We start from the raw sequence: 12,469 nt of genomic DNA, 5'->3' as shown, positions 1-12,469 counted from the left end.
TCACAGATAGCCATTAAAACACATCCATAGCTTCAGTACGTCACGCTTTAATTGCATTACTCAGAGATTACTGGACTGTAGATTTAGTTAATTTAAAAACAGTAATATCCTGGCTGGTAACAGACAGACAAAAAGTACCTAAAAACTATCAGGTAACTTTTTAAGCAAAGCCGAAGCTACGTAAAATCTAAGATTTTCAGTAAAACTGTCATTTTTCTACAACTTTACACAGCAGTGAAAGATAAACAGTAAGAACAAGACATAAGCCCCAAGTCTTTTCAGTGCCGTGTGAGATAAAACTGACATTTTGGTGAAATGTCAACTTCACAGCTGAGAGGTAGTTCAGGTGAGTTGCTCTGCGATAACATCTTAATGCACTGTGACACGTCTGTGGGTAGAAAACTATGTAGGTGTCGATAATGTGGACTGTAAGCATGTCGTTTCTGAGCTTCCGTGCAGCTACGCATCACCACGGCTGGCCTTGTGCGTAGACGTGAACCGAGAAAGTCTTACGAGCACGTTGACGGTGCAGCTCATGCGGTTCTCCTTGTTCTCATCGTGCATGATGGTCCTGTAGTCCAGCAGCCTCTCCAGCAGACGCACCACCAGAGTGACGAAGGTCTCGCCCGTCCTCGCCAGGTACTTGTGCTTCCTGCAGTGCTCCAGTAAACTAGCGTGTGATGGTTGTTTGGAGAGCAGCGGCGTTGTTTTGTTTATGCACGTAGTTGTAGATGTGGAGGAGGAAGAGAGAGAAATGTGACAGGCAGAGAGGAAAATGAATGTAAAGCATGTATAAAGAGGCTCGTCGACGGTTTAAAATGTCAAACTTTTGCCACTAAGGATTTGAGAAAACATTGTTTTTTGCCAATTAAAGCGAGAGTTAGCATCTCGCTGCTCCGAAAGCAAATATCACAGTGGCAAGCTGTGAAGTAGCCGTGTGATCATCAGCACACTGTGATTATTTTGAGGAGTGTTATGTTGCAATTAGCATTATCTAACTTGTGAGAGGCTCAGGCGTAATCCTGCCCATTAATCAGCACTTACATTTTCTGAAAGAGAACTTTGTACTGCTCGTCTCCGCGGCCCCCCTCCACCTCATGATCCAGCTTGGTGATGATCTCGTTCTCAAACTGCAATTAGACAGAGCAGGCGTAAATAATCAGTGTAGCTAATTTTTCAATTCATTAACGCCACCTCCCTGTATCACTCGCTCTCCCTCGCTCTCCCTCTCTCTCTGCATCAAGGCTTGGCTGAGGGGGTTTGTGCTTCGACTTTAATCGTCCCTCTCTCGCAGCGCAGCTGGCTGTGAGCTGCTATTTTCTGTTCATTATTAAAGCTTTTCTTTATCTGCTTAAATTTCGTCGGCACGCAGCACAAGGCCGCATCGCGAGACGCATCCCCCTTCACGTTCTGCTGCAGCAGCGACTGCCAAACAGTGATACACGAATCTGTTTCTCTAATATTTGTGTGCAGCAGCTGTATATAAAACAGATTTTATTGTGCTGAAATAAACCAATTTTCACTGACTTCTTGATGTACTCGTCTGACACAAGCACAGAACAGGAAAGTGCAGCCAAGTAAGAAAAGACATAAATGCTGCTCTCTGTTAAGCCCAGGATTTACAGCACACACAGAGGAAGAGAGAGATCCAGCAAAGGGAATATTACTGGCTTACAGCCTAAAAGGGGGTCAGGCTAAAGTGAAATTGATCACATTTTACTAAAGGGAAGAATGGGAAAGTGGCATTCACCTCCAGTGAGCCAGATCCTGAGTGACTTAAGCAGCAGTGCTGTGTCCAATCTCACCCCCGAAAGGCTGCACTCAATGATCTCAGAGAGAAATGTTGGTAAAACTATCTTCACAGGACAACAATGGCCGGCAGAGACACGCGGGAGCCACTGCGCCTCTTTACAATTTAATACAAGAGTATTTTTGGGAAGCCCTCACAAAGCTGAAAACTGCCTGAGACATGTTATGACAGAACAGCTGTAACCAAATGGATTTCCTCATGCAGAAAGGCTTAATTTTGCATTGTAACGAGGCATAACATTAAGTTCCACTTACCATGGCTGTTGATAATCGCAGCACAACAAAATGAGATTTGCAGCATTACAAGCAAGCTTTGGGCTACGAAACTTTTTATCAGATGCTCTAACCGTGCGCTCCTCTCCTTAGATTCCCGCACCGGCACCCACTGCTTTTCATCCACCCCATTTATTATTACTCCTCCGACACCGCTCTACTTTTCCATCTTTGCTTTGCTATGATTATTTCATGTTTCGGATGACGCACCCGCTGGAAGCTGCATGTGAAGTGGAACTCGCACTGCATCATGTCGAAGAAGATGGGGATGGTGGCCTTTCGCAATTCAATCTCAGGAACGAGTGTCATCTCCAGGATGGGACCCACCATCTCGGGGATGAATTTTATCTTGTGGGGCCCTTTGAGAGGGGAAAAAAAACACATAAAGTGCAAAATACACTAAATAAATCATCTGTACACAACGAGCAGAACATGTGAGGGCACAGGCCATGTGTAAGTCTCAATCCACAGTTAGAAACGAAGAAGAAAACTGTCTCCTTGTGTTTATAAAGCATCCTTTCATTAGAGTTTTCCAACACAGTCAAGCAGTAAATAACTGCAAATAACAACACCACCTCTGGTTAAAAAGGAAACGGCAATGGGCGACCCAGTGAATTAGTCTAATCTGGTGGAAAGCTCTAATTAAAGGATCAGATGGTGCAGGCGACAATGAGACGGAAGACACAGGTGCCCAAATCTAACACCCCAATCCCCGTGCGCAGCCTCATTCCACCGAGACCCGACTGACTAAATCGCTCTCTCATCACACAACATAAAGCCAATTAACACATGATTATGTATATTTAGCTGCTCTCTCCAACGGCTGCTTACTTAGTTGGCAGATAATCATAAATCATAAACAGAAATTGAGAAAACAACACTTGAAATGTTGTCTGTTGAAAGGGAAGCCGAGCGACGCCGACACAAGACGCGAGTTCAATTACCTAGATTGTACCACATATCCCTGATTTCAAAGCCGATCTGTCTCCTCATGTCCTGGTACCTGAAACACAAAGATGGGAAAAATGTATGAAGGGTTTCATCGCTTGTAATAATGTGGAGATTGTAGCTGAAATGAGAAAGAGAATAAAACAAAGGGAGACAAAATACAGATGCTGAAATACCTTTTAAAACCACCAGTGGAAATGCAAAATGAGAAAGCGGGACGCAACACTAAACAGGTGCTGCTTCGCTCTGATTGAAGCTCGTCCAACATGTGCAGCTAAATACCGAATACAGTCATATGTAACGCAAAGAGTGCATTTTCTGTCTTTCTGCAGAAAAACAATAAATGGTGGAAAACAGTTCCTTGAGTCAACAATGTCTGAGTGACACCCGCTGCACCAGCATAAAATTGAACTGTCATAATGAAATTCATAATGAAACTGTGCCCAGACCATGCTAAGTTGGTTTGCTTTCTATCTCCCTCCGTGATGTTCTTTGGAATACAGACACACACTAATGAGTTATTTCTGCCCATGCCAAGTTCACAAGACACATAAATGCCGGCAATCAGCTGGCTGTCAGCTCTGGTCTGGCTCCTGCATTGTGCATGCATTTGAAGATAGGGGCGATGACACGAGGCAGCAAAGTGTTTGATCAAACATCCTTTGTTGGTACTAGTTTATTTAGGTTGACTTGGTGTGCAAAAAGCCCTTATATAAAACAAAGGCTCAGAGAAGAAGCTGGAAGGATTGCTCCCATCTTGACTCTTTGTCTGGCTTTGGTGAATTGAGGGCTTATAAGCTGATCAGCTCTGTCATGTCTAGGTCGTGAACCAATCTCCACGGCAGCCTGGCGCCCGTCTCCCGGCCTGCCACACTGTCCCGGGTCACGGAGAGGACAGACAGCCAAGTAGAAAAGGACGGAGAGGGAACGACGAAAGAGTGACTGATGGAGGGACTAACAAGAGCAGAAACGGCGGAAAGCGAGAACGGTTCTGAGAAACCGATCACGTGAAACAAAAGGAATGACTGTGGCGTCTTTGACAGATTGAACATTGATAAGAAAAGAGAGTAAAAGTCTGAAATGGTTCTAAAATCAAGAACAGTAAGGAGAGAGCCACTTCTGACCTTTTTACCTCATTTCCAACGACCCGCTACAGCACGCTTCGGTCGTGCCATCGCGTGCCGAGAAGCAATCAGATGTATTTTTTGTACTACAGGTGTACTGCGGGGAATAGCTGCACTCAACCTTAATACTGTGGTTCTGTTTGGATCAGAGCCAAACTGTCAGAGTCTCTGCCCTGAACCGAGCTGTAAAGCTACACGGCTCAGCAGGTTGGTAAACATAAAAAAAAAAAAATCCAAGAAATCCATAAATCTATCTGAACATCTGTTCTGGGTTTTTATTGTCCTACAATATGCTCAGCAATAATTGAGATTTAAATGCCAAACAGATCCTTGGATAATATTTCAGATCTCTTCCTGTATGATGCAGAAAAACAACTGGAACAAGCTGCCAGCTCGGTCCAAAACATAGACTGGTTTCAGATTAACAACTTCTCTAAAGAAAATGTCACAAATACTTCTAATCAACGGGAGTCTGTGTGGAACTGTTTGGATTTACTCATTCAGTTCAGGTACCGTATGATAAATATAAGGCAAGTAAAACCAATAAATCTGCAACACGACGCTGCAGAATAATTTTGAACGAATGAATAAATTTCAGAATAAATATTTAATTACCAAACTGTTGGCGAAGACTGTCTGGTTGTTTGAGTTTTAAGGGAACATTTTGCAATCAGAGAAGCAGATTTCACAAACAGTTCTTTAAAAGCAAGTGGAACAAACCAGAGAGGAAAGTAGAGGGAGTGGTAGTTTTTGTTTGTGTCAGATATGTAAAACTTTAATCGTCAATCATGCCCCACTCTTAAATCTCCACTTTCACGCCCTCTCCAGCTGGTGGCGCTGTGGGCAGTGCTCTTTCCACGCCATGCATCAGGCCTGTCCCACGTCAGACTGTCTCACTGTGACCCATCCATTTCTCCCCCACTAGCATACTGATGGCATGACACCTTGGCGTGACATTGTAAGGAAATAAAAAAGGGGGAGGGCACCTCTCCTGACCTCTAATTAATAACAATTTAGAGCCTCTTTCACACGCGGTGATATTTCAGAGCGTCCCGCAGCCTCGGCGGAATACTGAAACCCCATTGATTGTTTTGCCAATATTGTGGAAAGACACGCTAATGTATTTTGACAGAGAGGGGAGGAACATTGAAGGAATCCTTAACAAAGAAGCTGCGTCACCTCTTTACAGCTGGGCCGGGTCAAACGAAACACTTTGCCATATTTAGCTGTCAAAGGGAAGATTGCTGCAGAGCCCGAGAGCTGATCTTTAGACAGAAGAACCGGCGAGATAACAAATGACTACACAGCCGAATGCAAAAAAAAGAAAGGAAAGGCTGTTTTTGCATCTGATCAACAATTCGTCTTCCACGTCTGCTGACATCACGCCCGTGTGTCAGCGGCAGGACGTGGGCTTCTGTCTCCACATACGGCGGCGATGATGAGTGTGCAGGAGGCATCATGTCGTCATCTGAGCCGAGACAGATGCAGGGTGCTGTTCTGTCACACTCCTGCAGGCAGCGAGACAGACAGCTATGACTGTCGGCTGTCAGGACCTACAACGCATACCTGTCAGCTGCGGGGCCGGAAAGCTCTCGGAGAGGTTAACGCAGGAAAACATGTCTGCGGAGGGGACGGGGGGGCGAGCGAGGCCGGGGATCTCGGCAGCTCGCGTTGTGTAATGGTCGGAGGGTGGTGGTGCAAAGGTCAGGACTGAGAGGAGAAAAATGGATGTGAAAGCATGAGGTGATGGAGGAGAGAATACAGAGAGTGGCAGATACAGCAAGAGAGGAAAAACACACAGAGAAATGATTGACAACAGTGGCCTGGAAGGACAGCTCAGATGTGATCCAAGCCTGAAGCGAAGGAAGTGCAAAGATAGTCCCGAAAGCTGACAATACGAGGCTCCTTCTCCTCATCACTCATACGTGAACATCACGACAACGACACTGCTCATTTATCCATCTGTGTTGTGATGCACTCTGGCAGCGGCACTTCCACCGAGGTATAATTTCGTTCTTAGTTTTTGTAATTTTGGCCAATCAGTCGGATAACAATGCACTCATGTATAGTTGTCGCCGGGACCACGACGATGTGGCGACAATAAAGTGTGATGAGGCAAGAAATTCATGTTTGCACATTAGGGATCCAGATTATAAACAAACTAGGGGACAAATTATCGAGCCCAAAATGAAAGAGGGAGTGCAAATTAAACGTCCACGACAATCATCATTTCACAGAAAAAACTGGAATATCACACAGTATTTTTCTCCCTCCGACCATCTTCGGTTGAGTCGTGCAGCAAAAACCTGCACGACCGCTCGACAGCTCCGGGGCAATTACCCTGACAAATACAGTGTTCAGATTAGTGGTCAAAACTAAGAAAATGTAAAAAAAATTCCTTTGAAACTCAGACAGTTACAGATGTATTCCTCCTCTTATTCAGGCCATGCTAGCCTGTCATCAGCGCCTCGATGGTCTGACGTTAGCATTACATAAACTCCAGTAGTGGACCAGAATTTCACAAACAGCTCTGGAAAATGTGTGACGCAGGAGAGAGAGAGAGAGAAAAATAAATAAAAAAAATCACCAGCCGATGCAGAGTGCTACAGAGCCGTGCTCCACAAATCTTTGATTTCACCCCACTGTTCTCCGCTTCTGAGCAAGCCACAATAATTGGTATTGCAGGCAGGGCTTACAGTTCATGCGCCAGCACACAGGGAAACGGGATGCAGAGAGGGAGAGGTAAAAAAAAAAAAAATGAAGGTGAGTAGTAGGTGGAGGGACAGAGACACTGAGACAGAGAAGGAGAGTGGGCGTGTGGAGGTAGAGAGCCTGAGTGAAAGAGGAATTGACAAATCCTCCATAATATCCCCCTCTGGCTCGCTCTGGAAACCACCTGGCTGTAATAAATGCTGAATGACATATTTGGGAACGTCAAATAAACAACCCAGAAATAGCAAAGGCAGAGATGAGCCCTATTTCTGTTGTTTACACCAGGAACGGCGGCTCCTGTGTACGTGAGTGAGAGCTGCTTCTTTTGAGGAAGGCTGACGAGTGGAGAAAGGCCGAGTGGAGGCGGCTTGGAACGCATTGTTTCTGTGTTTGCATATTGTGTTGCATGGGAGGGTGTTGTTGTTGTTGTTGTTTTTAATCTTCTTGAGGGTGTTTACCAGAGCCAATATTGAAGCACTGACCAGCGAAGAGTCTGACTGTCGAGCACGAGCCCCTTTGATTTATGGTTTCCCGACAAAAGCCCCTCCGGATCAAAACGAGAGCCGCGACGCAACGCGTCGGCCCAGAAAACATTAATAAGTTTGGATGCAATAAAAGATGGCGGGGAAACACCGGATCAATGGCTCTATGAAATTAATCACTCTGTAAACTTGCAGCTGAAAGCACATTTTAAGCAGATTATCAGAATCTGTCCGACTTTCATGGATGTGAAACCTCAAAATTATGCATCATGTCATTTTGCTTCTTCATCTGTTGAGGGAATAAGAAGTATTTTAACTCCAAGAGGACACCTGAGATACAAGATGTGCTCTCTGTAACCCCTACGAGGCTCTTCAGCTTCATGTGGAAGGACGAACAACTAGAGCTATGGGGTGTTGGGTATCCCCGCGAGCCGCTATGTGATGAATTACATGCTCATGCTGCGGTGGGAACTTTGGACAGTGTGAAATTAGGACGTCCGGCGGATCGAGTGAGCGCTCGTACTCACTTGTGGAAGATCTTGGCTCTTTTGTCGCTTGAGAAGTTCTCCAGCTGCAGCGACTCCTGGGTGAGGAAGGCGACGGCCAGGTGAAAGTAGTTGTTCCACAGCTAGCCCAGACAAAAGGGAAAAAAAAAGAATATTTAACTCACAGTTCAGTTTTACAACGATGTCTTTCACCACGAGGCTATGTGGGCAGGAGAGCTTTACAGTTTCATTAAATCAGGAGGCGATGGTTACACTTGTGTGTCGGGAAGCTGTCCCGGCGGATGAAGAGGTTGGTGATTTAGGCCAACGTCCTCCACGCCGCGCTCTCAATCACACACTGACAGCCGCTTAAAGAAGTGCTACAGTAGCCACAATTTTTCACTGCTGTGCAAATAGTCCATGCGTGCATATGAAGCAAGACTCCTCACGACGGCTTGAATAAAGAGCCATGACAGAGCATAGGGATTCCTTATGAGAGAGCTGCAACAGTAGGGATTGATGTACGGGGCTTCTGTGCACAACTCAGTCCTGATAAATTGTCTTTAAACCACTGAGCTACAGTTAAAAGTGGAAAGAAAACTCTGCAGCTTTATTCATAAGCCAAGGCAGTTCCAAGTGCTGTAAGTCATACTAAAACACTGCTGGAATAATCAATCCATAAAGCCTTTAAAAGCTCAGAGCAGTTTAGTTGTTGACAGCATTAACATTCTTCCACATCTCAGACATTTAAAAAGCGAGCGGAAAAAAGGAAAGTTGCTCTGTTCTAGGGTGAGTGGGTTAAAATATTCAGAAATGCACATAAAATTGCTGGCCATTACAGAGTAATTGATGTTCCCTCTCCACAATTTTTATGTCTACATCCTTCAGTGATCTTTTTTTTTTTCTCTCTCTCCCTCTTGTTCTGAAGGTCCAACAATGCTGCATTTGCTTCAGTGCGAAAATACAGTGTTTATGACAAAATGGCACAAAAATCCTTCCCAATACTGCAGTTAATAACGCTGTAAATGTTCATCCAAGGTTCCCAGACGTTTTCTGTTTAGAAATTCCATATTTTACAGGCTTCCCTGTGGATTTTCTAAAGCATAGTGAACTATAGTTTCTGCCAAACCATTTTAATATGTCAGATAAATCAATTGTTAATCATCTATTTCTAATAAGTTGCTTAAATTTTTTTTAACAGACTTCAATGAAACAAAAGGGTTTAGGGTTAGGTCCAGGTCCTTCTAGAGCTGTTTTGTCTTTCAGAAGTAGGACTGATTCCCTACATGATATAGAAAACTTACCACCAGGAGTTCTTAACAGTGAGCCAATAGGAAAAGAGTTTTGAGATCCCTGTCATTCTCAGAAGCTGGACCGTCTCTCTCTCAACGTTGCAGTGGAGCCAATATCCCAATGAACCAGCAAAGTGCTTGTTTTATTATTTAAGGAAATAACAGCATTTCTGTGACATTTCCCAAATAACTCACAGAAGATTGTAGCTCACGGTGTTGTGGCTCAAACAAATCTATTAACACCAAACCCGGAGACGTTCAGCGCAGAGCGTTACATTCAAGCATCTGTGCCCAGAGGGACCTTTACTTACATTATTTTCTCTCAACATAATTAATACATAATGTTAGATTTATTACTTTTCTGATACTTACATTATTGTATAACTCAGAAACGGTCAGACAAACTTCATATTTAGTTATTTCTGTGGCGTATCCATATGCAGTTCAAACATATTTCCATTTTCCTTTAATCTCGTCGTGCATGTGTGGATTCGGTGCAGTTTTCGGGCACTTTGGGCAGTTCTGCATGTTTTGATGTGAACGTGCGTGAGACTGCATGCGACATTAAGGTAGCTCGGCCTATGAATTCCATATTTTAGTAAACAGAAGTGGGGAAATAGTTTAGAAACTTTTCTTTCATATCCGCACTAATCCAGTTCTAGAAAACCTAATTACATCCTTTTCCATGTTAATCCAAAGTTGTCTCGACTAAAAGGAATGTTATCTTCAGTTTTGGAAGACTTACATCAGGATTGTTTAAATGGAAAAAAAATAAAAAGTTTTGGTGCTTCAGTTCTTACCTGCAGCTCAAAGTTGGTTTGATCCAAAAATTTCTTGTTCAACACGGCAGCATATTGATTAATGGCCCGCAGGAACACTCTGGAAAGATAAAAGAGAACGAGTTTAGATCCAGTCCTATCGCTGATGAAATAAGTTTTTCCCAACTTGAAACAAAGCCATTTGCATTTGGCACTTTTTAATTGCATTGTATTAAAGGTCACTTTCAGAAAACTTTGTGCACAATAAGTTTGAAACTTTTTAAAGTTCGTTTTGAAAAACTGATTTCTTAGGGACCTGCTCAAAAGACATTTTATCTGAATTGAAGTGAAGTAAAACAGTTTATCTGACAGCTACTTTCTGTCAGCAGCAAACAAACATGAGAACATGCAAGATGAAAATGACTACAGGAAATATACAATAAGCTCCATATACAATCACTGCAGTCACTCTAATGTGTACAATATGTTTATTCCAGTTATTGGTAAATGATAACGACTTTAAGGACAAAAAATAGGTAAAGTTCAGTCATACAAATTAAATCCAAATGTTATTATCATGTCCAGGCATTCTGTTTTTTTTCTTTTGTTTTCAAAAGCCAGTCTTGTTGATTATGTTCCGGTTTACTTCTATTACTTCTTATCTCAGTGGAACATTGTGATCTGAACAAAACACATAAACACAGTAAGTGCTTTTCTTACGTACGGTTAGGGTCAGGTCACCAAAAACAACTTAGTTAGGACTATAAAAACATCACGGTTCTGGATGAAAAGCCAACCAAACTGCACATCCATCGACCGAGCAAACAGCACAGCCGCCTGCACCGGCCCCGAACGTCAGCGCCGATTTCACATCGCGGATTCCCCGATACGATATGAACTCATTAACTGGAAGACAGGGTTTGAAGCTGGAGCCACACAAGAAGAGAAACATTTGAAGGCTTCACTTCCAAAAACAATGAATAATTGCCCCTGTGAACAATATACACTTCCAGCAGAGCTGCAACGCAGGTTCAGTCTTTCTGTTTGGCAGACTGAGGAACAGAAGGCCGGGGGCACCCTTGAAAAAAAGATGCAATGAGTAGATCTTAATTAGAACACTGTCTGATGGGTTAATCCACCCTGATGCTGCAGAATTAAATGTTAATAACTTAAGTGGCATGAAGCTTTTAGAGGGGGAACTATGATTGCTGCTCACAGTCAGAGTCAGAGGCCCGTCCGCTATTTAACAATTTACTGGTAGAACCTGCCATACGGCAAAGAGTGCACCAATCTGAGGAAAAAAAGCCCTTATCATGAGTATAGAATAAAAATTGTGTGGCGCAGCATATTCAATCTTTGTTTTGTGAGCATTTTCCACACAAACACTAATCAATAAAGACTCCTACTGCACCTGATTGCTTAAAGTAGCATCTGAGGATACATCAGAATGTGATAAAAAATTGTAAGGTGAAGCAAGGACAATTGTGATGCCACTTGAGTGGATTGCATCAGGGCTTCATGAGCAGGCAATAAAGCGGCATTAAGATGTAACGCTAATGTAAGTGACTCTGGCAGGTGAGCAGACATCTGCTGCACAGGCAGGTCCAAGAGGAGCCTTCTGCCTTTTTCATTGCCTGAGCTAAATCCTGGCTGGAACTGGGTCTCATTGTGGCCATCATTTTCCATCATCTCGGAGTCTCTTACTTTGTGATGTAGTTAGGTGGCAATAAGGATCTCTGAGCTTACCGAGAAGGCCTAAATCTCAGCGCTGTGGAGACGGAGCTGGGGTTTCCCACCGCCCCCCAAATAACTGACCTTGAACAGGAATAACATCGGCGTTAACACGGCGATGCTGCGGGACCCGGGGTGTTTTAAAGCTGTGCAATATTCATGTCCCACATTCATCTCCATTGCTGACTAAATGCTATCTGGGCCTGATGTGTGATACACATTATGAATGACCTTAATCATTAGCTGGAAAGGTTAACTGTCATTGAACACCTTTGGATGTGCCATTAGAAGTCCATTTCTCTGTCTCTGTGGCCCCGGAGAACTCCCTGCCATCTCCTAAGCACTCAGACAGCCTATTACCACCATCCTGTCTGCACAAGCACAGGCACCCCCCCTCTGCACACCTCACTCAATTTTCTGCAGCTGTGAACATGCCAATATAGTTGATACGCTTAACACAGGACTAATGCTGAGGCGCACTTTCTAGCGTCGCACCTGTAGACTAAGAAACAGTCACTGCTTAATGTGTGGAGCTAATTATTCACAGTTTGATTTGGTTTATATATATATGCACACACACACACACACACACACACACACACATATATATAGATGCTTCTTTTAAACATATTTTGCCTCTATTTGGATGCTGCAGTAGAGATAAAAAATGCAGAGACCGATTGGGTGTATGAGATGCAACAGGTCCAGATGGCTGGGAGTCAGAACTGTGGATGTTGTGGTTATGTGGGATGCACTTTACTTATCAGCCTACTGGGATGCTCTTGTTTTTAGGTCACAAATGTAAAAGAGAGAAAAGAGTAGTGAATTTAAGTGTTTACTTAAGCAGGTAAAAAA

General features: G+C 43.6%; 1 protein-coding gene across 1 annotated transcript in view; it reads right to left on the bottom strand.

Annotated features, from left to right (window-relative positions):
* The window catches only part of dock1 (dedicator of cytokinesis 1), a 187,177-nt gene that overhangs the window by 33,038 nt on the left and 141,670 nt on the right, over positions 1-12,469 (bottom strand). Inside the window, exons 30-35 of the mRNA XM_008285509.1 lie at positions 9,926-10,004; positions 7,876-7,976; positions 3,027-3,085; positions 2,293-2,441; positions 1,045-1,130; positions 514-670 (exon numbers count right to left, since the gene is read on the bottom strand). Coding sequence (XP_008283731.1) covers positions 514-670; positions 1,045-1,130; positions 2,293-2,441; positions 3,027-3,085; positions 7,876-7,976; positions 9,926-10,004 — 631 coding nt within the window. The remainder of the gene's footprint in view (positions 1-513; positions 671-1,044; positions 1,131-2,292; positions 2,442-3,026; positions 3,086-7,875; positions 7,977-9,925; positions 10,005-12,469) is intronic.

Source organism: Stegastes partitus, unplaced genomic scaffold (assembly GCF_000690725.1).
Source record: "Stegastes partitus isolate 25-593 unplaced genomic scaffold, Stegastes_partitus-1.0.2 Scaffold405, whole genome shotgun sequence".
In the NCBI taxonomy this organism is placed as follows: Eukaryota; Metazoa; Chordata; class Actinopteri; family Pomacentridae; genus Stegastes; species Stegastes partitus.
The sequence above is the reverse complement of the archived record's forward strand: the minus strand, read 5'-3'. Positions and strand labels throughout refer to the sequence as shown.